Source organism: Cyprinus carpio, chromosome A5 (assembly GCF_018340385.1).
Source record: "Cyprinus carpio isolate SPL01 chromosome A5, ASM1834038v1, whole genome shotgun sequence".
Lineage (NCBI taxonomy): Eukaryota > Metazoa > Chordata > Actinopteri > Cypriniformes > Cyprinidae > Cyprinus > Cyprinus carpio.
The window spans coordinates 32,057,330-32,081,794 of NC_056576.1; the positions used below are offsets into that span (position 1 = coordinate 32,057,330).

At 36.9% G+C, this 24,465-nt stretch overlaps 1 protein-coding gene across 1 annotated transcript in view; it reads right to left on the reverse strand.

Moving 5' to 3' along the window:
- LOC122145185 (transcription initiation factor TFIID subunit 6-like) overlaps nucleotides 1-20,048 on the reverse strand; it is a 37,289-nt gene extending 17,241 nt beyond the window's left edge. Inside the window, exons 1-2 of the mRNA XM_042757415.1 lie at nucleotides 19,922-20,048; nucleotides 14,463-14,596 (exon numbers count right to left, since the gene is read on the reverse strand). Coding sequence (XP_042613349.1) covers nucleotides 14,463-14,596; nucleotides 19,922-20,048 — 261 coding nt within the window. The remainder of the gene's footprint in view (nucleotides 1-14,462; nucleotides 14,597-19,921) is intronic.
- Between the last annotated feature and the right edge of the window lie 4,417 nt (nucleotides 20,049-24,465).

Here is a 24,465-nt window from a genome sequence, read left to right on the forward strand (position 1 = left end):
ACATGCACTGACATTTTACCGTTTCAACTTATAAACTCCTTGAGATTTTAAAGTCAGTTTAATAGTATTTAAATTCAAGTTGAATATGGTATTTTTTAAAAAAAGGTTTTAATTGCTTAAATTATTTCTATGAATTAATATATCATGAATTTTTCATCATATCATTTTTTACGAGCTGTGTACAAGCACACACTTTTTTTTTTCTTTTTTAAAACAATTAAATCGCTCACATAGCTCTAACAAGGTTTTATTTTATTTTTATTTTATTTTTTTGAGGAACGTGTCACTGTCAGGGGAGTCACATCATCATTAGAGTTGCAAATTAACTTCAGAAATGGAAAATAAGGACTAATAGAGGTTCTTTCTTTTATTCTTTATTTATATTGTTTATTCTTAAAGAAAATAAGTATTTACTCTTTAAGAAAATAAGGGACGAGCCAAATATTTGTAATGTGAAATATTTTGGGAATTTGTTTTTTTATTGGATTTTAAAGCATAACAACTGAAGGTCTATGAAACATTTCTATGATGCATTTTTTTAAACAATGGCACTTAAAGTTTTCAACTAAAATATTATTTCAACCACATAGCCTGTGAAAAAATAAAATGCATACTTTTCAATGAAAGAACACAGAGTGTAGGTTGCTTCTGGTGTTTGGATTTTTACTTCAATATAATGAGCTCCAAGTTTAAGAATAGCCTACAGTGTTTTTTTTTTGTATTTTTTATTTTTTTATTATTATTACTCTATTTAACAGCATTAGCTCAATGAAATACATCTTCCTTCAGGTAGACTGATTGTTTTCCCTCCTTGCTAAATGTTGGGCTCATGATCAGTAAGTTGTATTCGCCTCAAACTGATTTTATAAAATCCAAACGTGGACGGTGAAGCTGGGTCAATGAGCGCAAGTTGCGCGCTGTGAAGCAGGAGCAGCTGGCAGAGGATTCCGCTTGGTCTTAAAGCCTTCCTCAAACCTCTACGTTCACAAACGTCTACGATTTTCTCAAAAATAATGATTAAATATCAATTGATAATTTGTTATTATTATGGTCTAGTGATAATAATAATATGGGCTGCGAGAAAATAATGAATAAAAAGAGTAGGGCTGATGTGAGTGCAGGCATGTTTCAACCCAGTAACATGACAACACACCGTTCCTCACGGCCAAAAAACAGACCGAATTCAGTTCATCTAGAGGGGGTTGGGGGTTTTTGGGGTAGTTCTGTATAGCTTGTGGGGGTCGAGATAAAGGTGTGAATCTCTTGGTCTTTCATATGCACAGTGTCTTATGAGTGAATCTCTTGGTCTTTACAGGTTTTTAGGAAAATATTGGTTTTAAAAACAACTTTAAAGAAAGGTTTGATCCACTTCAAATGTTGACTACTGTATAGCGCAATAAAGTTTATTAGTTATTATAACTTAATTTCAGAGGAAGTTGCCTTAACTAAAAAAAAAAACTGTTGCATTAGGGCTGGGCGATGGCCTAAAAAAAATCCCCGATTTTTTTTTCACAAAAAATCCGATTTACGATTTAAATCGATTTTTTTGCCTCCCTATTTAAAATCAATATTCAAATGACAAGTAAATTGTTCAGAACAAGTTTTAATATAATTCTTTATCATTTACCAGTCAAATTTATAACTGAGTCAAGATGATTAAAAAAAAGCAGTAATGTTATTACCTTAACCCTCTGAAGTCGATTAATGCGTATACGCGTTTTGGGGTATTTTCTCCTGATAACCCCGAAAAGAACTTAAATTACACTTTCAGTTTTGATCGTACAGATAAGAGCAATACATCAATCGAATCTGTAAACGGTCTACTTTTTTTTTGTATACAGACATAATAACAACAAAACTTTGTGCACTTATAAAATAAAGATAACACACAAGGAGTGCTGTCTGCAGCCTTTGTCTGCGCTGATCTTCAGTTACAAACATGTCAATAAAATGAACTGTAACTCAGTGAATACTCAACACAGATACATGAGAGAGATATCTATAGAAAGCCTGACATGTCTACTTTTAAACTAAACAAGTGCTGCCGAAAACAAATATTCTGTGATAAAGTAATCCATATGAAAACAACCCGATGTCCGTTTTTCACGTCTCCCTTCATTATCTTCTAATGCGACCACGCACCCGCGCCGAGAGCGCTTTTTGAGATTCAAATGTTTCACTGAAGCGCGCGGCTTTTGAATACGCCCACACAACAGAAGACAATGCAGCGAGATTGTTCTTCAAGTTTTTTTTTATTTTACTGTTTGCTTCGCGATGAGAGGAATAAGACATAATTCACCCCAAAAATATGTGATGTGGTTGAGGATTTGAGATTTGGATTTCCTCAGAAAAAAAAGAATGAAGCACTTTATTCAGCAGAGATCATAAACATGAGTAAGTCTCTTTTTATTTATTTATATACTTGTACTAGTTTTACACATAACGTGTAAACATTTTACTAGTTAGACTTTTTCCAAAGACTTTTTCCAAACTATAATTCCTGACTAAATGTATAATCAAGTGAAATATTATGAAGTTTCAATAACAATATACACTACTATACCATTCAAAAGCTTGATGTAAATAATATAAATGTAACAATAAATGTAACTGTAACAAATGTAACAACCATTGCTGTTCTTTCAATTTATCCCCCCTAAAAAACCTTAAAAAAAATATTCTCAGCTCTTTTCAACATTAATAATAATAATAAATAATAATAATAATAATAATAATAATAATAATGATGATGATGATAATAACAAGAAATGTTTTTTTGTAGAAAATAAGATTGTTAAAAGGATTTCTGAAGGATTGTGTGACTGGAGTAATGATGCAAAAAATTCGGTTTGAAAGTCAGCTTTGATTCTTCCTAATAAACTGTTTAACTGCACTCACAAGTGAATATTAAATTATGTTGTGGGATAATTAAATATATTCTAAATAAACTACAAACATAAAATTATATACATTTATTTTGTCCTCACATTCTTTCTTGTAACTCATCCCTCTCAGTGACACAGCTGACTGAATGGCTCATTATGCAGCTCATTATGCAGGCCTTTGTCTTCTCAGGTGTGAATTCATGATAGTTGACGCCTACTCGCATATGACTTTTACCAACAAAAAGTGTCTTAGAAAATTTAAATCAATATATTGTTTTCTGTAAGTGAGTAAACAAGATGATTTTCACATCATTTAGAAAAAAATTTATAGTCTACAAGCTCCAGTTCTCAAAATTCCTGGGAACCAATTTTCTGTATGTGTTTTATTGCCTTATTCAAGTGATTTAACATTTTTAGTTTTTCACTAACCACGCATAACATTTTTTTTCTCAAAAACACAATCATGTACATACATGCTGCTCACATATTATGATAGCCTAGTTTGTGCTGATTACAGTGTGATTAGACTTTAGCCATTTAGATATTTATAAGAAACTGAAAAAAGCACAAATGTCAAGGCATGACAAAACTTCTCCAGGCCCCAAAAATACCCTTAGACTCCAGAGGGTTAATGCTGGAAAGACCTTTATTTTATTTATAATTATTTTTTTTTAATACTAGTCCATCATGCATCTAACCATCCACTCTGCGTTAATAGCTGTTCAGATTAAAACTGGCAGCTCCAGTGAGTCAGTGTCATGGACGTAGGACAGAGCAAGTGTAACTATATTTTCTAGTCTATATTTTCATCTCGTTATGCTGCTGGTTTAGGTTATGTATTTATTTTATTTCTTATATCAATTATTTGTAAATGTAGCAGACACTGTCTAACCGTGTCTACACCGGACAGTCTTGTTCATTTCTAGGGCGAAACATCTCTCACTCGGCAGCAGAGTATGTGAGAGTGGAGTGGCAACAATTTCCCCTCCGAGCATTTAATAATCACTCCACTCCGTGCTCACTATTCACTGCTCCGCACTCGCTCCGTGGATAAAGCTGAAATGTTATGTTCATAACGTAGCCTATAAAAAGAAAATAATAAATAAATAAAATAACAGGAGAGTTTCAAAGGGGACTAGGCTATTGTGTGCAAACTTTATTTCCTACCAAACGCCAAACTAATAGCATTGTCAGCATTAGAAGGTATAATTGCTGCATTCTGCTGTGCAAATTTTGTTTGTGATGAAAATAACAGTACATTTTCGTCAGTTATTTTATGATCGATGCATTTCTTACAGATTTCAAAATCAGTTACAGACGAAGCAGCACTGCAAAATTACATTTGTTTGAATGCATTATTGCGACAGCGATTACGTGTGAATGTGCTGTATCTGTTTAAATCATGCTTTAACCCGAAAATAATCAGTAAAAGGAAGATAAACTCCTTGAGAACTAGCCTGTAATGCTCGACTATTATAGTCATTATAGTCTTCTGGTCGGACAGATTATGTGTATCAAGCTATAGCTAAATATGTTTATCATGTGAATTCTTGCTAAATATGCAGTTATATTACGGGCCGTTGGCATGAATTGTACTCATGATGGAGTGGTGCTGGAGCGAGTGAAAACCACGACGCTCCGACTCTTAAAAAATCCGCTCCTCGCTCCAGTCAGAACAACATGCACTGCTCATACTCTGCTCGGCAGCGTGTCCCAAACGCACGGGGGAGGGTTGAGCCCAGTCTGAACTACGAACCCTGAGTGGAGCGTCGGCCGCTTTATTTTGTTGCATCCATACAATATTTTTTAGAGTGTGAAATATACATTTTCACAGAATGTAGCCTATTGATGAACAATATATTGAAGTTTCTCTAAATCCCAAACAGAGTCCAGACATCAGTAAAGTATCCGTTTATGAACATGTTTTATAGGCTTTTTTTTACAGACGTGACAAAAAACACAAGAGTGTTTTTATATATTTTGTAGACCTTATGTGTGATTTAAAATGCACAATATCTGCAGAGAAGGGCTGGCCATTCTCAAAACATAAAATATCAATTTATTTCAATTTTCGTTTTTGTGTTTCAGAGGAAAAATCAATGTTAAGACATCTCTCCATTACAGACCGTTCTGAAAGAAGAATTTATGCAAACGCGTATTAAATGCTTTAAAAATTATAACAGAGATGTCTAGAGGGTATTTAATAGATCTGCCTCCCAAGTAAGATTTTTCTAGTTACTAGTCGTTCATTTGTCATTATTCAACTAATCGCAGGTTTATATTAAATTTACATCTATGATCCATAATGAGCCTTAATATATTCCGTGCTCAAGCACATGCATTAAGTTTGTCACAAAGCACAGGCAGAAGTAGCCCAATAATTGTGAAAAAGGAGACATTTTAATTATTTATTAATAAACAAATTATTTCTTGTCGGCTGCAAGATGAAATTCACAGTGCTGATTCTCTCCACATGGACGCACCTTTAGAGAGAAATGCACCTTCACAGATTACATAATGCTTTCGTTTTGAACTGATTTTTTTTAAAAGACATTTCAAGCTTTCTGTAGATATATTTCTCATGTTTGCGAGACACCACAATTTTCAGTTATTTCATTATCAGGATAAAAAATCATGTGACCGAGAGGGCGCCTCCCTGTCATGCACGCATAATAATTTTCGCACAAACACTTGAATATGAATAATAATTCACATTTTGCATATGCATTACAAAGCAAATATTTTTTTTACATGCAATTATCCGAAATAAAACCAAACAAGATTTGTAATGACGATAAAGACAAATAAGAATAAATGCTGCATGTGCACTCAGCAACATATATTATACAAACCTGCATTTGAATGCGGCTACAATGTATTATTTTTACTTAAATTACATGAAAGTAATGCAAGTAAAGATGCAAGTAAAGAAGACTGAAGTTGTCCATTAATGAAGCTCTTTTTTACATTGTGTGTATTTCGAGAACTTGAGTTTAATCATGAGGACGTTTTATTAATCAGTCCATTCTTTAGAGTTTCAATGATTTAGTTAAATTGTGCAGGTTTAATTTATTCGTTTCTTGTTTTAATTAGACCTAAATAATGGGAGCGAAATTATTCAGTGCCTCATGTTTTACTAAAATAAAGAAAATAATTTATAAAACAGCAAGCCTAGCTCACTATGCTACCACTTTTAATGCTCCAATGCAAAGTAAACCACAATTTCTTTTGAATAATATAACACATAATTCATATTATATAAATAATACTGCACACTATTTAAATGTGTCAAATCTAAAATATGGTGTATAGAAAATATAAGCACAGGCTCATAGGCTTGATATTTATCCTGCTTGAATTCGTTCTAAGAAACGCACATATTTTCATAAGGACTAAACGTTCATCTGTGAATATTAAATATTTTTTCTTTCATTTTCCCCGACTGCAGTCAAATATAACACATCGGTGAGGCAAAGCTGACGTCTATTTGGGAAAATGTGCTTTGATGCGTTTGTTTGAAAACTTGTGATTAAAGCACCACTCAGCGCTCAAAAGCTGCAAATGCACTTTGCCGACTCCGCGGCGGCGGTACGAGCGGCGGTAGAACGAACGTTTTGGATGGCCATCTACTGTACGTAGAACGAACGTTTTGGATGATAAAAGCTATATTTAATGATATGTATAAAAACAAGGACAACAGGAAACTTGTATCAAAATTATATTTAGCTATTTAATCTACTAAGAAACATTCAACGAATAAGGATAGATTAAAATTGGAGAAAGAATCTGGTCTAGTTATTTCAGAGAAAGACTGGCTGAATATCTGTTCTGTACTTCTACTAGTTTGGGCATCTGGAGAGAATTTTGCTGGAGGAATCTTATTAGATATTTTGTAACCACCAAGTTAAACTATACTCAGACTGGTGAGGAGGGAAGGGATCTATGTTAGAATAAATGTGGGGAACAGCTGGTGGATAATTTTCATATATTTTGGAGCTGCCCAGTCATTTGGTCATATCAAAAGAAGTTAATACAAATAATAAGTAATAATTTAAGTTTACACTATTTATTTGGGTAACATGTTTATGGCAGTGGTGATGGACAAATATATTAGAAAACCAGCTTTGTCTAAAATGTGATTTAAAAAGTATTGTTAAAAACTAGGGATGCCCCGATACCACTTTTTCCAGTACTCGTCCGATACCGATACTTTTATTTTTGGTACTTGCCAATACCTAGTACCAATACCGATATTTTTATTGCATTTGTACGTTTTTTTAAATATTGGGTACAGAAACCAAAAGACTATGTATAATGTTAGCTGGTTGACTTCATTTTTGGCTAAATTTATTCAGACACCTTCAACATTTCACATTATCACAGTTTATTCTCTATAGTTTAGAAGATGGTAATCAAATGACAAGAACTCATAGTTAAACTGTGTCAGAACAAATTAATCTTGATAATGTTAGATAACTTTATCAAGATTGATAAAGTTGATAAATTGGGGAAGTCGTGGCCTAGTGGTTAGAGAGTTTGACTCCTAACCCTAAGGTTGTGGGTTCGAGTCTCGGGCTGGCAATACCACGACTGAGGTGCCCTTGAGCAAGTGCTCCCCGGGCGCCGCAGCATAAATGGCTCACTGCTCCGGGTGTGTGTTCACGGTGTGTGTGTGTTCACTGCTGTGTGTGTGCACTTTGGATGGGTTAAATGCAGAGCACGAATTCTGAGTATGGGTCACCATACTTGGCTGTATGTCACGTCACTTTAACTTTGATAGAGAGGTATGTAATGGATTACAATGAACCAAAAATTATTCAGACATCTGTTAGTATGACAGTATTTACACAACTATCAATACTTATTCGTGCAACCTTCCACCCTCAATACCCATGGCTGAAGTGCCCTTGAGCAAGGCACTGAACCCCCAGTTGCTCCCCGGGCGCTGGATATATAGCTGCCCACTGCTCCGGGTGTGTGTTCACGGTGTGTTCACTTCTCACTGCTGTGTGTGTGCACTTGGATGGGTTAAATGCAGAGCACCAGTTTCGAGTATGGGTTACCATACTTGACAAATTTCACAACTTTCACTTTCACTTTCACTTTAGCCTTAATGACTGCCTGTAGTCTCCTGGGCATCCTGTCATCCAGGTTCATGCAAACCTGAACTTCATTTTTTTCCCCAGACTTGGTCTGAATCATTTTTGGTCCCAAATTTGTATCAGTTTTACTGGTAGTCCACTGTTTGAAGAATTTTGGGGTATAATTTGTCACAGTTTACTTTATTTTGCTATCCTCCTGAACTATAGTGTCCTGCACCCACTCAAAATATAAAAAAATATATCTGGTCTCTGAATAATTTTTGGTTTGACTGTGTATCCTTCTGTTATTTTCACACTTAATTATGCCCATTAAAATATATTATATATAATACTTTCTTTGTTCATGTTTTTGCTCTATGGTTCATCATCTGTAATTTAATAGCATTAGAGCTGCTCCATTGCAGCGACTGTAATCACGCGCTTTGCTGTAATAATGCAGGGAACCACTCGTTATAAATCTCCTGTGATATTTTCCACGAATATTAGTCATGTTTTTTTTTCTTTTCTAAATCGTGCTGCGATTTTTTAATTCCAAAGCCACTCATATAATGCAGAAACACTCAAGCAAGCAAAACGCGCAACGCGTGCATGAATTTGTACTGTTGCAGAACTAGAGGGACAGTAGTAACGTACTGCCTAGCACAATTACACACAGGCTGCTACGTTCACTTTCACCAGAGTCATGTATGCCTAAAGTTGAAAATAAATGATGTTTACAGGGAATGCCCCTATAAATGGTCTTTTTTTTTTGTTTTAATCCAAATGCGTGTGCTAAGTGAGTGAAAGATCACACAACAGAAGTGCGCGAGCGTCCTCGCTCGCTCTCTCTCCCTCCCTACCGTTAAGTAACTTGTGCATTGTTTTACTTACTTTATTTTTGACATATCCGACCGAACTACACACTTTCCAGTGATGAGATGTATATCACTCGACAAGCTTGCACATCTCCGCCGCTGTGCGCTAAATCCACTCAGCGTGCTTTATCAGCTTGCGCACATCAGCTTTACAAGCGTTAATACAGAATGTTTAACATTATATTCATTGCATAGATATCCTACATAGACAACCTTAATCTCTAATAACGCCATTCTGCTGTCTGTTGTTGGTGTTTCTTTGTCTGAATATGGCACTTATCACATGCTGTGTGGTTTCGGTGTTTGGTATCGGGGCATTTTAACGAGTACGAGTACAGGAGCTCAGTATTGGGCCCGGTGCATCCCTATTAAAAACATCACATAAACAAATATGTTTTCATAACAAGCATTCAACCTAACCATGTAGCTAGCAAGCCGCCATGTTGTAGTGACTACATAGATATCTCCGTATCATATATTTTATTAGTCAGTCTCAAAAAAAAAAAAAAAAAAAAATAATCTCAATAGGAGGTAGCGAAGTCACAGTCTAAAAAAAATATTATACGTTATTTCCTATATTATAACCCATTTTAGTCCTGATTTTCAATCGTGACATTACCTGAAATCAAAGGCAAATCTTTCACGTGTGACAATCTCGAAGTGTGTGTTATCAAAGATGCAATCTGAGAGAAGCGCTGATGCGTCGCTGATGGCCGTGAGATATTTAACATGCTTAATATCAGGACCTGTCAGTGACTCAAAATCCTGCAGTGTGAAATGTGTTTTGACTAAAAAATTACATTGGTGACAACCTATAGCCAATGAGAGAGCGATCTGACAACTTTGAAAACTATGCAGTGTGTGCCCAGCATTATTAAGTGCTGGCTTTTTTATTCTCTTCAGCAAACAGCAGTTCTCAATACCACCTAATTGGCGCATTGGTGCTACATTTGATGAAATTCAGGTTTGTGATTTTTTTTTTCCATCTATAAAAGCGTTACTGTGCTGTAAATCATTTTACTTTATGCAAAGTAACATACAGGGATGTATGCATCGGTGCATCGGTCTTTGCACCTGATGGAAATGCTTAATGCCTTGCATAAAAAAAAAATAAAAAAATATATATATATATACATATATATATATATATATACACACATTTATATACACACATATATATATACTGTATATATATACACTAAATCTAATTACTTTGGATGTTAAAATATATAATGTGCACTGTTTATTTATGGGCAGGTTATGGACTCAGTTGCAGCATCTTTCAGGCTATGAGTGTGGAAACGCAGAGCAGCGGTCTACAATTACAGTTCCCCGAATGCGAGCCCAGCTCCAGCACGAGATTAATCACCGTTTTTTATTCTCTTCAGCAAACAGCAGTTCTCAATACCACCTAATTGGCGCATTGGTGCTACATTTGATGAAATTCAGGTTTGTGATTTTTTTGTTTCCATCTATAAAAGCGTTACTGTGCTGTAAATCATTTTACTTTATGCAAAATAACATACAGGGATGTATGCATCGGTCTTTGCACTTGATGGAAATGCTTAATGCCTTGCATAAAAAAAAAAAAAAAAAAAAATATATATATATATATATTATATATATATATATATATATATATATATATACATATACATATATATATATATATATATATATATACCACACACATATATATATATATATATACATATATAACACACACATATAATATATATATAAACACACATTTATATACACACATATATATACACACACACACACATATTATATATATATATATATATATACATACTAAATCTAATTACTTTGGATGTTAAAATATATAATGTACACTGTTTATTTATGGGCAGGTTATGGACTCAGTTGCAGCATCTTTCAGGCTATGAGTGAAACGCAGAGCAGCGGTCTACGATTACAGTTCCTGACCGAATGCGAGCCCAGCTCCAGCACGAGATTAATCACCGTTATGGTGGAAACAGCATAACAGAGACCGGTTGATTGCACTTGAATTACTTTTAAATGTTTAATTTTTATTTCTACATTGTTTGTTATATGGGTTTAAATCTAGGCAATATTGTATCCATGTTAAAAAAGGTAGAAAATATGCTGTATTAAGAACTGTTCTCATCAAAAACAAAGGATCATGTAAACTAGTAGTTGTGTTGTGTATTTTACAAAGATTTAGATGATTAAATTAATCTGTAAGTAATTCATGTATAAGGTATATATATAAATCTATTATGGAGTACACAGTTGAATACTTATAAATAATACTTATAAAAGAGACCTCATTCTCATACCATTGCTGTTTGAGCCAAGGCGGTAAACCGTTTCGAATTATGCACATGCTATGAAAACAACAACAACATTGTTGACAGTAATTTCTTAATGTCAGGAGTTCAGAATAATCAATCAGTAATTTATGATATTTATAATAGAATAACACACATTCATATTCAGTCACGTCTGCTGTGGGTTATTTGTGGTCACATAGTTGCACTAAACAATGCACATTAGGGCATATAATCCAAAAATGCATATTTACACGTTTAATTCACATTTCTTTTGACAGAATAATAATTTCTATTAATTTTCCACTGAATTAAGTGATCTGATTAACATTTGCAGCTTCCAGTGCTGTCTGCTGTGTTTTCTGTTCCGCAATCAGTGTTCTGTTTTAGAAGAAGCTCATTTGCTGCTCATATGTGACTCATTTAAGTGTTCATAACCTGTCTCTTCCGATAACAACCTTAAACTAGGTGGGTAAATGTGGATGGGTAAATCACGTAATCCCAGAATAATGGCTGTATAAAAACAAAAAAATAATGATAAAAGAATAATGAGGATTACACCTTATACCTGGCAGAGGTCTCATCGCAAAGAGGAGAAAATAGTGTAGCAGACCTGTTCACGATGCACGAGATATTGGTTGAAAATTTTTAATATTTAATTAGGGACGGGGGTTTATATGAATGTATCTCTCAGGGTAACTGACTGTCAGAAAAGTTTAGATGGTATTTTCTTTTCATCTATCCTATCTATAATGCACATTAAAGTAGAGTTTATAAGCGCTGCACTGCTTTGTTAAAAGCGGTAACTAAGGAAACGCTGTATCACTGCTGTTCCATAAGCGCCATCTGCTGTCAGAGAGTGAATTTAAATTTTCATTTTGCCCATTTGCTTTTTTTTGTATTGTGCAGATGTTTTATGTAGCATAATTTCAAAAAGCTAAAGTGTGACCATTCTGTTTTTGCTTTAAATTGTTAAATTATACCATCAAATTTACATCAAAAACTACTCATGCTACATGTAGCATCTTGGGTTTGGATCATGATTAAAATGCAAAAGACAAAAAAATAGATATTAATTTGTTATAACCTGTTAATTTGTGGCCACATTTCATCAATTCAAACTCTTGTTAAATTTAAATGAAGGATTTAATTAGTACAACGTGGCCACAATATCTTTATTTTTCCCCTGCATATCATGTCCAGGACTGTACAAAAACTAACAAGCACAAATAGTGTTAATATTGAATAAGAATGGCAACACAACAAATCGTTTCCAAGACAACTAATCATTTCCACTTTAATACTTTAATTAAAATTGACATTTATTTGCATAAATACCAACAACAACTTCCCTACAGCCCCCTTTATTCATATATTTCTACTCCCTCATCCAGTTACACTAACACACACGCACACATACACACACACACACAAATCGTACTGATATGTATGTTATGTTGGTCTCTGAATTTGTTTTTTGCATTTAATTTGCTTTTTTGTAAATCTTGTAATAGTCTGTTTGCATAAAAAAAATAAATAAATAAATAAATAAATACCAACAACAATATGACATATAGCTGCATGCAGCAATTATCAGGGCCAAGCCCATTTTGGCATATTTGGACGTTGGATCTTATTTGGATTATTTTTAAACATCGCAACGTTCCCATTGTTAAACACTTGCAACATATTGAATTTGTAGAAATTCTTATCTTTAGGTGTGAGAATGAAAAGTTTTTTAGCATTTAAACCAGTGTAACATGCAAATATAAGTTAATGGTAATACAGCTTATGGTGAACTTGATAGCTGAAGAGTCACATTAAACAGTATGGTAACTTGTTAGCCTGTAACTTATTAGCATGCTAAGCTTAATAGCATTAAGGCATGCTCAACTTCAGAGAGGTATTTCTCAGGAACGGAAGCAAATATCAAAAATCTGTTCAGCCACTTCTGTGCGGCTTGGTCCAAAGATCATCTGATCAGATTTGGACAAAATTTGTAGGAATAGCGAGAAAAGTTTTTCATTTAGTTCAATATGGCAAACTGGCACATTATTGAAATATTACAAATGACATATCGTCAGAATCGGCATATACCCATTATATCTCCGGAAAGCTAGGTGACGCTGTGTTCAAACTTCTCAGGTACTTCCGGTACATTGTATCGATGATCCTCACCAATTTTTGTGCCAACAAATCACCATCGACAGATTCGGCATGACCCAAGGAATCCGTAGACATAACAAGATCATGATTTTCTGACTAACTGTTCAAAAGTTATAAGCAAAAATGTGCATTTTTGGTATCTTATGACCCATAGGTGGTGCTGTTCCCAACTTTGGCATGGACCCTCATGGCATGGTGTTGATGAATCATACTAAGTTTTGTTTCAATTGATCAAAGTTGGCCAAGATACAGCCTCTGAAAACAATTTCCGGTCAACCTTGTTAAGTTCGCAACATCATAACTTTTGAAAAAATCTATTTCAGTCATTTCTGTGTGGCTCAGTCCAAAGATCACGTCTGCCAATTTTGGAAAAATTGAACAAATTTTGAAGGAGGAGCGAAAAAACAAAAAAAACAGAATACTGTACTTTTCAAAATGGTTGCTACTGTAATGGATGACATTAATGTAAGCTGGGGGGGCATCCAAAAATTCCTGCAGCCTGCAGAGATTTGTTCCAACCGTGCTCCAACACAAATACCATGTAGTTTTCAAAATAAGCCATTAAGGACTTGAGTAGGTGGTTCAGGTGTGTTAGATAAAGTTGAATCTAAACTCTGCAGGGCTCCGGGCCCTCCCAGGAATTGAGTTTGACACACCCTGATGTAAGAGTACTGAATGTGTTCAACATGAAAGAGAGGAATCGTGTGTACTACGTTTCATTTTTCTTACAATAAGGGGTTCAAGAGATATCAGTAATCATTTCAATGTTGATGTTTTCGAAATTACTGGTGGCGCTATAGGGTTGGTCCTTGAGACCCCAAAAGTTAGTCTGGATGATTACTTCATGACCCATCACAAGTGGGTTACAAGTGTGACCAATTTTCATCACTTTCCTATGTTCCATTCATAGGGCGCCCATACACCACCACATTAGGAATAATAATAATAAAAATAATATAATAATAATAAATAATAATAATAAAGTAAACTAATAACAATTACAATAGTATTATTAATAATAATAAAAGTAAACTAACAGATGCAATATAGGGGCTACAGCCCCTAACAAATATGACAGCGCATAATTAAAACTACTGCTCATTTTGAATGACTGACTGATTGTTGTTGTGAGGTACTTACCAGTAACAGACTCTGGACGTGATCAGCTCCGATCTTATCAATGTTGGACACCACTGGCCCATCCATCACAGCTTTAATACGAGCACGACCTCTACAGATAGAAGCCGCCGAGGGATGATCAATGTCTTTATCACCTACATGGAAATTAAAATGATTTTTGGTTTCAGTGAATGATCAGCACACTGGAATGATACAAACAAGCTTTTTGAAAAACCAATACGGTACACGAGAATGCTGTACAATATACAGTGGCACTGTAGGCAAAAAGGCATAGCCTAACAGTGCCATTTGTCAAATAAGACTGCACAACAGAACTGTATGAATTACCAAAACACTGCAAGCATCATGTGTGTTTGAGTTTGTGTAGCAGAAATGCATACAATAATAGTGATGTGCAACTGACTGGCTGTGTTTATTTCTGCGTGTGTGGTAGGCTGTTAGATTAATCTATACAACTTATTTTTCCCCCGTAAATTGTATGGTCTGGCTTTCCTCGTGTCATTCCGCTTCACAGCTGTATTTGATGAGCTGTACAAAACAGCTTAGTTTGGTTGCTTGATATTTCAAATTGGTGTGTCTTACCATATTATTTTAATGTATTATCGATAAATATGAACAAACAGGTTTGTAGGGAAAACAGTTTTACCGTTTACTGCACGTTGTTATTTTTCTTTTGTTATTTCCCTACAGCAGCTAATGCACCAAGAAGTCTCACACATTTACAGGAAAACAGCTTACTTCAGTATTGAAAATGTAATAAGGTGGATACCGAGTTGAGTGAAAAATGTCCAGAGCATGTTACTGACATAAAAATTTTATCACACGCCCTTTAATTGTATATTGGGCCCTAGTATGCTGATCAATTAACATTCAAAGACCCTAAGACAAAAGGCACCCGAAATATATATATATAATATATATATACTATATATATATATATATATATATATAAACATTTTTTTTTTTTTAAAGTCTAACTATAAAAGTGCTTTATGTGCACAAGCATAAAATACAGTTTAGTTGACAGTAAATGAAGGAGACTCACGTCATGCCCAAGTTCAGCAAGTCCAGCAATGCAGCCATAACGTTGCCACTGAGTTTTATCATCCAACAATGCCTGACAATTGAAAAAAAATAAAATAAAAACAAATAATGATGGGTACTTCAAGCTTTTTTAGACCACGTCCGGTGCATTGGCTTATCAGGTATATTTGTTTTGACTTATTTGTGTTGTAAACACACACATGAGCACGGGTGTCTACTACTCTAGTAAACGTCGTGGTAGATAACGTGACTGGAGTGTTGTGGCTTGCGTTGGGCTGAACGTCCTATTGCAGCTAGTCTCTGAGCCATACAGCGCTGGCGCAGCAAAGTCTGTCAGAGCTCCAGTGATTTGTCACCGTTCATGCCTCAGCCACAGCTGTCTTAACTGTCTGACTAATACGGGTCACCGCTATGCGTACCAGCTAGGGGGATCAGCTCCTGGAGCCTGGCAGGGGTGAAGGCAGTAGTAATGGTAAATAATCCATTTTGCCGTATGACTGCCTAGTCTTACGAATGCTTCAAAGCCTGTCTCTTCAACAAGATCATAAAAAATTAAAAGAATAAAACATATCAGGTAATCCTTTCCATAACACAAAACAGCCTGTGTATAATCTGCGAAAATGAACTGGTCTATCAATAAACAGCAAAGGATGTACACAGGAGCTTTGTAACAATAGGTCAGCCGCACATACCAAACGCAGGGTCTTAAGTTCTAAAGGTGCGAGGGTGAGTAGAGAACATGATTTAGATAATCTAATCAACAAACGGCGTGACAAACTATAATTTAGTTTATATTCATAAGAGATGTCAATAAAGTGCATGTTATGCCGGAGGATATCGCCGTCTTTGTATATAATTGTTAACGTGTGTGATTAGCACATGAATTCTCTAACAATTATAGAGTTGGATGGTCCATCTAAACGCCTTCCAACATCATCAAGTATAGGACTAAGCAGAGCTTGGTTATTTTTGAACTAACATGTTACACGGACCTGAAAGAGAAAGAGAGACGCGACATTCTTGTTACAATAATAAGAGGCACCTAAACACAGGCTCGTTTTAACGTGGTGCACCCATCAATGAAAGCAAGAGAGCCATTCGGCACATTGGTTCAAATTAAGGTGTAGATAGAATGTAAAATAAGAGATCCATGTGTGTATGTTCATCAACCAGTTTGGTCTTAAAGCGGCATATACCAAAATAAAGGTGAGGTGATTGACTTGAACTATGTGAACTTGCATTGATTAAGAGATCGACGAGATGTTGTGTGTACGGGAGTGCAGCCGCAGAAATTTGCAGGCCAATCAACTAAAAAGATTGTGCTGAAGTGACTGAGTGAGCAGCCTGGTAGGGGAGTTATTAGAAGAGAGGCACTTCTTCCGGGTGCGTGTTCTAAGATAATAAAATAGTTCGTTCCATCAGTTTCACTCAAAAGGTGTTTTTTTCATGCGCTAAGAGGATGTGGAAAGTCACCACAGACGCTAACAACAGTTTTTCGTGGACGAGCGACATCCGTTATGTGACATTCAGTGTGGCGGAACTGGCCATCGGGACGTTATGCACTGGCTAGGCTGTCAATCATCCATAAAACGTGTCAGACTTGAAAGATGAACCGTGGACTTGTCGGACGCATCAGTGATCCAAAAGCGCGGCGGCGCAGCTTAGTATGCAATCCGATGTTTTGACTCGAGACATATAAGAAATTAGTCGTAACATACATGATGGGCTCGGCATGAAGAGAGTGGGATTCATCTGGGCGTCGATCTCGTCGATCTCACATTGCCAACCGCCACGCATGAGGAGAGACATTGCTGAGACTCCAAGTGCGATGTGTGTGAAGGGGAAGCAGGCGGCATAAGTATGCAGGCGATTGACATAAAAGCGCTAATCCGCGATACCCATTTGCTCAATCACGGGTTTGGAAAGACCAGCGCTCGTTGTGCTACCGAGCACACCGCTGCGCGGGAGTGCGGTGACCCACAGATGAGTATACAGCATTGATATCGGGGCGTATACTCGCACTCGAGTTAGACACGTCCCAGGTAACCGTACGTAGTCACTGCTATAATTCACTCCACAAAGTCATGCAGAACATATTTCCATTCATTCATAAAAGTGGACAGGCAAGTCATTTTTACAACGGCGTTACATTTGGAGAGCTATTGACGTAGAGAAATAGATGTAAATAGTCGATAAGGTTATTAGTCTGACTAACATGACACACCACAGAGAGAGAACGAGAGAGAAGAGGTTTCTGGATTTCTAGGTTTGTGTTTATCTTTTCTCATTTACATTTTGCATTAGCGCGTGTTTTGATGTAGATTTCAAAGTTTTTAGGTTGATAACACATATCCTCTGTTAAGAAAAAAAAGAAAGGATCACAGAATTGTAATGGTTTTAATGGAAACTTAAATGGTGCCTGTTGGGCTTCTACTGGTAGATTGGGTCACCTTTCGCTTTTTTTTAAAACCACTAAATCCTAATGTAACATGTACCAAAAGACACTTCGAAGAACCAGTATGTTAATGGTTGTAATGGTTAAAATACTCAAGTCAAGTCAAGTCGGCTTTAGGGTTAAGTCTTTCCACATGAACAGCTAATACACTACAGAGAATTTGAAATTGCATTACTCTCAGACCCATGGTGCATACACGATAAAACTAAACAGTACAAGCCAAAAATATCCAGATAGATACAGGATCAAATCTAACAAAATACAAATACAGCTATACAGAATAAGGGCATGAAAAAGAACTAATAAAAATAAAAATAAAGTTCAAATAAAGCAGTGAAAGCACATGGCAGATAAGTGCAAAACCAGTGAGGTGAAAAAAAAAAACAGTGCAGAATAAAAAGCTTGTAGTGCAAAAAATGCTTATTCAGTCCTGATTAAAGTGACAAAGAAAGGGCTCAGACGAGACAGTTCTTCTTTATTAAACTGACTGAGGAGGTAGTAGAAATACGTCGTTCTAATGCTGAATGAGGTAGTGAGCAGACCAATTGCTGTAGTGTTTGTCAAAAGACCCCAGTACGGCGGTACAAAGTTTGGTACTAAAAAATGAAACATGTCACGGTACCAGGTTTCTTTAAGTTACCGTGGTACCGAAAAGCGTACCTGGTCCCTTGACCGAAATACAGCGCTATGATTTCCGCGAAGCAGAAAACGGCGACGGAATCTCAAAATCTAGTCATGAAAAATGAAACTTACATTTTAATTATGGACAGTCACAGAATTTGTCAAAGTTAGCATAAATTAATCAAATCAATCGCCATATGGGACCAGGTAATCTGTAATAGGTTAGCCGCAAAAAGTTGGTTGATAATATGAAATCCTGGCATGTTCTGCGCGTCTCTTCTCTGGGAATGAATGATGAATGGCAGAGAGCCGTGCGGTTTTGTTTACTACATAGACTGAAGCGCGTTGACGCTTGCAGTATATTTCGCATTCTGCCATCTCAAGAGGACATAATAATACTAGTAAAGACCGAACATCACCCGAGAGCAACTGTTCTGGAGTCAACATTCCACAGGGTCATTTCTATATGCGCGTTTCAGTCTTGCGCAGGACAAACCAGTGTAATTGTAAGAGGTATTCAGGACGGCAACCCATCTAACGCTAACAGTCGTCGATGCACGTGCCACCAAGCCGCCAGTCAAGGTAGGCTTGAGCATGCGTCTTTGGAGTGTTCGTACTGTCACCTGTTATGTGAATGACTGATAATACGGCTGTTGAAAAATGGTAGAAACACTTCTATTCTTTTGGTTACAAGAGAATAAATCACAATATTTCCTTCCATGTTTAAATGTTTAACAGCAAATCCTTTTTATTTAACAAAAATAAAATGTTTAAATTTCATCAATTAAAAGACAAATTACATTTGGGTGAAACTTGAGTTTACTGTTGTTCATAATGTATATTACTGTGATAGAAGCACTGTTAAACACACAATTGTAAATTAAGTAGTGTAGACAGAATGGCATTGGTTTTATTTTCGTAGTGAGTGGTGTTTTTTTTTAATTAGCATAGTTTTTGTGTTTTGCTTTGTACCGAAAGTATGGTACCGAGAACCGGTGGAGTTTTCACTGGTATCGGTACCGACATACTGGAAATTTTGGTACCGTGACAACACTAACATGCCTGTACAAAGTGTGTGCATGTCCCGTGGATTGTGAGGCATCGTGGAAGGTCTGGGTGGGAGGGCGGATTGGCGGGGAGAGGCATCTGGGGGGGGGGGGGGGGTGGTGGGCGGGGGGGGGGGGGGGGGGGGGGGGGATTGGAGGTCATAGTTCAGTAGTGCCTGGGGCAGCTTCCTGACAGCCTGAGAATGAAGCGCACGGTGAGACGGGTTCTGGTAAATGTCCTTGGAGTGGGAGGGAGAGAGTACACCACAATGATCTTCTCACGCTGCTCTCACTATGGGTTGAAGGGTCTCTTCCCGCCGGCAGGGACGGTGCGCATTGCAGGCGCCCATACACCACATGGTGATGACCGGTGCTCGTCAGAGATGCTCTAACGATGATGCCTCTGTAGAAGGTGCACATGAAGGGGATCCCGGGGCTCTAGCTCTTCTCAGTTTTGCGGGAAGGAGGACTGTAGAGACGCTGCTGTGATTTTTGGGCCAGGGCTGTGGTGTTGTCGGTCCAGGAGAGGTCCTCTGTGATGTGCGGCACCAGGGAACTGGTGCTGCTCACTCCTCTCCACATGTCGCACCGTTGCTGGTCACGAGGAGCATGCTCGATGTGCACTCTCCTGAAGTCAAACAACAATCTTCCTTCGTCTTCCTCCATGTTCAGAGAGAGACTGTTGTCACTGAACCACCCGCTTCCGGGCGGCTCACCTCACTGCCTGTAAGTTTGTCTCATCTCTGCTTTGCTAATGAGACCCACCACAGTCCCGTGTCATCCGCAAACTTAATAAAGAGTTTGGAGTTGTGTGATGGTGTGCAGTCGTGGGTCAGCAGAGTGAAGGAGGAGGGGGCTCAGCACACATCCTTGGGGGGGCCCCAGTGTGATTGTGCTGGATGTGTTTTCTACGACCAGTTGGCACAGCAAAGTGTTGAGTCCCAGCTGGACCAGTTTGTAAATGAGCTGTTAAGGGAATGATTGTGTTGAATGCTGAGCTGAAGTCTATGAACAGCATTCTGACATATGAGTCCTTTTTGTCTATATGTGTGAGTGCTGAGTGGAGGGCAGTTGCGATGGCATCATCGGTCGAGCGGTTGGACTGATATGCAAACTGGAATGGGTCCAGGGAGGCGGGGAAGGCACAGACCTTGATATGGTGCATGACTAGCCGTTCAAAGCACTTCATGAGGATATGAGTAAGTGCAACTAGACGGTAGTCATTGAAGCAGGATGGAGCCGGCTTCTTTGGGACTGGAATGATGGTGGTAGCTTTGAAGCATGTGGGAACAACAGCCTGACTAAGCGAGATGTTGAAAATGTCTGAGAAGACAATCAGTGAGTTCCACTGCACAGTCTCTCAGTACATGCCGGAATGTTGTCAGGACCCGGAGCTTTGCGTGCATTGATCCTGCTGAAGGAAACTCATCAGTATGCTGTCTGGGGTCAGGGTCATCACCTGGTCACCAGGAGGAGGTGGAGTCTCTCTGTGCAGTGGTGCTGTTTTGTGTCACTCAAAGCGAGCGAGAAGGCGTTCAGGCTGAGCGCTCTTCGCAGGGAGATGTTTGCTCTCACAGGTCCCGCGGTGGGGGCTTGTGGTCCGTAAATGGTCTGTATCCCCTGACAACAGGCTCTGAGTTGTCTCTGATGTCGCTGTGAAACAATGGGCTATCCTCCTGAAGTACTGGGGAGTAAAAATACAGCCCTGGATTTTCTTCCAAATAGGCTCCCACCACAACTACACAACAGTTGCTACTTATCTCACAAATATTACAGACAATATCTATTCGCAACGGTTGTAGTTGTGGTGGCTGGATTCTGGGAAGAAATCCAGGGCTGTATTTCTACGTCCCAGTCGGTCCTGGGTGATCATATTTGTATGAAACTGTTGAGCGATTCACTCTTGAAAATTGCAAATGATTAACATAGTATAAAAAAGAGTGCAATGGATGGGACAAAAATAAAAAAATAAAATAAAAATGTGGAGTGGCAACAGTAGGCCGGGCCAACCGTTAATGCCTAGTACCGCAACGCAGTGGGACGATCGCCGCTGCAGTGGCCACGGCGCTAACTGCAAGTCAGTCGCGTGTTAAAGTTATTGCCTAACTATTCGAAACTACCGCCTCAGGTGGTGCAAAGGGATGGAAAAAATTTTGTGTTGTAAATGGAGATGAAAACCAACCAAACTAAAAGCTACAACAATAAAATTATAATATAAAATTGTAACATTGAACTACTTTTAAACCATTAGAAAATTTACAGTGAGTTAATTTTTAAAACATTGGGATAGTCGTCGTTAGGCTACAGTCGATGTATCAAAAATTAAAAGAAAGACTTTTACACAAAGGCTGTTACTGCATGCCTATTGGTATTGAAACAGTCCATTACAGCGGTCCACTTTGGCATATTTTGTGTTACGAAACATGCGTAAACTACAAAGCCTATTTTATCTATATTAATAATAGTTAGCTTTAAAATGGGCAACATCAAGAATATGGAAACGTTCAGACAGGATTGTGTCCCGAATGAGAGAGGTAAGCACAACCTTACCTTATGTTTCAACTTTAAATATTTTTTAAAGTTTATAGCTAAGCCTAAGAGTATTATATATGTAATTTATATGTTATCCATTAGGATTATATATTTTTAATTCTTGTTCTTGTTCTGATAGTTAAATTTAAAGAATTTTTTGTAAACATATTAGCCCTTGCATTATTATTTCTGAATGTAATAAAATGCGACTTGTTTTGTAAAAATGCGATTTTTTTTTCTTCAACTAGTGATTGTTTCTGTTCGTTTTAAAAAACATGCCAGCAACGAAAATAGGCGATTAACAGGTTAAAAATTGTTACTGTGGGGTTAATCTTAGGCTACAGTGTTAACTATTTACAAGTGTCGTGTTTGTGTTTATCCCATTTTTTTATTTTAATTCTTTTCAATTGCATCTGAAAATTATTTTAAGAAACAAAAAAGAGTGTAGGCTGCTTCTGGTGTTTGGATTTAGTACTGTCAATAAAATGAGGTCCAAGTTTAAGAATAGCCTACACTAGTTTTTTTTTCTCTCTCTCTCTATTTTACAGCTCTTGAACTAAATGTTAAATGCTAAATGTTGGGCTCGTGATCAATAAGTTGCATTTGCTCAAACTGATTTGTAAAAGCAAAAGCGGACAGTGAACATGGTTGCAGTGTAGCGCGAGTCGCGCCCGCTGTGAAGCGGAAGCAGCTGCGCAGAGGATTTGGCTTTCGTCTTAAAAAGCTTCCTCAAATGCCTACGTTCGCAATAACCCAATGATTTTTTGCAACAAAGAATGATTAATAATCAATTGAGAATTATATTAATATAAAATAATAATATGTAATTATGGTGATTTTAGCAACAGGTTAAAATCCTGTTTTTGTATATGATATTATATATATATAATATATAATATAGTATATATATATATAATATCTATATATTATATATATATATATATATATCTATTATATATATATATATATAACTTTCAGAGCATGTTTTAGGCAAAAGTGTCTGTTTTAGGGCACACGCTATCTAATGATCAACGCCGGTACCTAGTTTAGGAGGTGGCTCATTCGTACGGCCGTCACTCATATGATTTTGGTACAATTTGTCTAGACCGCAGTGACGGGTAGGTGTTAGGGGCTGGGATATTAGTTGTAGGTCATTCGTTACAATTCATACAAATTTTGCAACTCGTAAAATACGTACGATTTAGCAACAAATCGTATAAATTTGTACGAGATGAGTTCGTACCAGATTCATACGAATTAGCCCCCTCATAAATATGTACGAATTGCCGTGAAATCAGCAGGTTTTAGGACAAATGCCCTCGTTGGTTTGGCTTTTGCAATTTTTGCAGACTGCATCATAGGCCTACAGGTATTACATATAATGTCAATATGGTTTTGTTTTTTCTCAGAACAGATGAGGCTTTCTTCTGAGAGAGAGACTGGCGAAAGCAGACGCGCATCTGCCAAAGAGATAAAACTTTTGTTCTTAATGTATAAGCCTATGCTGCTTTATACTATTTTCAGTTTTAGATTGTACATGCTGCAGTCGTTTTAGCAATACAAATATGAAAATATACTGCAGTAATAAGAAACTGTTCCGAGACATCATGTAGGCCTAATTATTTTTAGTTTCATTATCGGGCAATTCGAGTGTTATTGACGTGACATTTACAGTCAAAACCTGAAATATAAATTCTGCACAGAAGTCATTCATCGCATTACCAATATAGATACGAACATTCTCTTAATTTTTTCTAAATCCAAACAGAGTCCAGACATCAGAAAAAGTATCCATCTATGAAATGTGTTTTATAGGCTATTTTAGGTTTGGGAACTACACATGCAGTTACGTAGCTAAGACCTGAGTATTTTTTTTTTGGGAGATAACAACATATTTTGTAGATAATTGCCTGTGCATTTACAAGGTGCAGGGCATAGTGTCAAACAGAAGCAACAATATCTGCAAATGAAGAAGGGTTGACCATTCTCATAAACATAAAATATAAATTTTATTACAATTTTTTCGTTTGTGTGTTTTCAGAGGAAAAATCAATGTTAAGGCATCTCTCCATTGAACGAGGGGGACTGGTTCTGAAAGCAGAGTTTTAGGCAAAGCATATAAAATGCTTTAAAAACTTTAACAGAGTTCTAGAGAGTTTTTAATAGGTCTGACCCCCACGTAAGATTTTTCTAGTTTCATTTGTCATTATTCAACTAATTGTACGTTTATATTAAATTAACACAGTCTAATCCATAATGAGTCCCTTAATATTTCATCCACGTCAAGCACATGCATTAAGTTTGC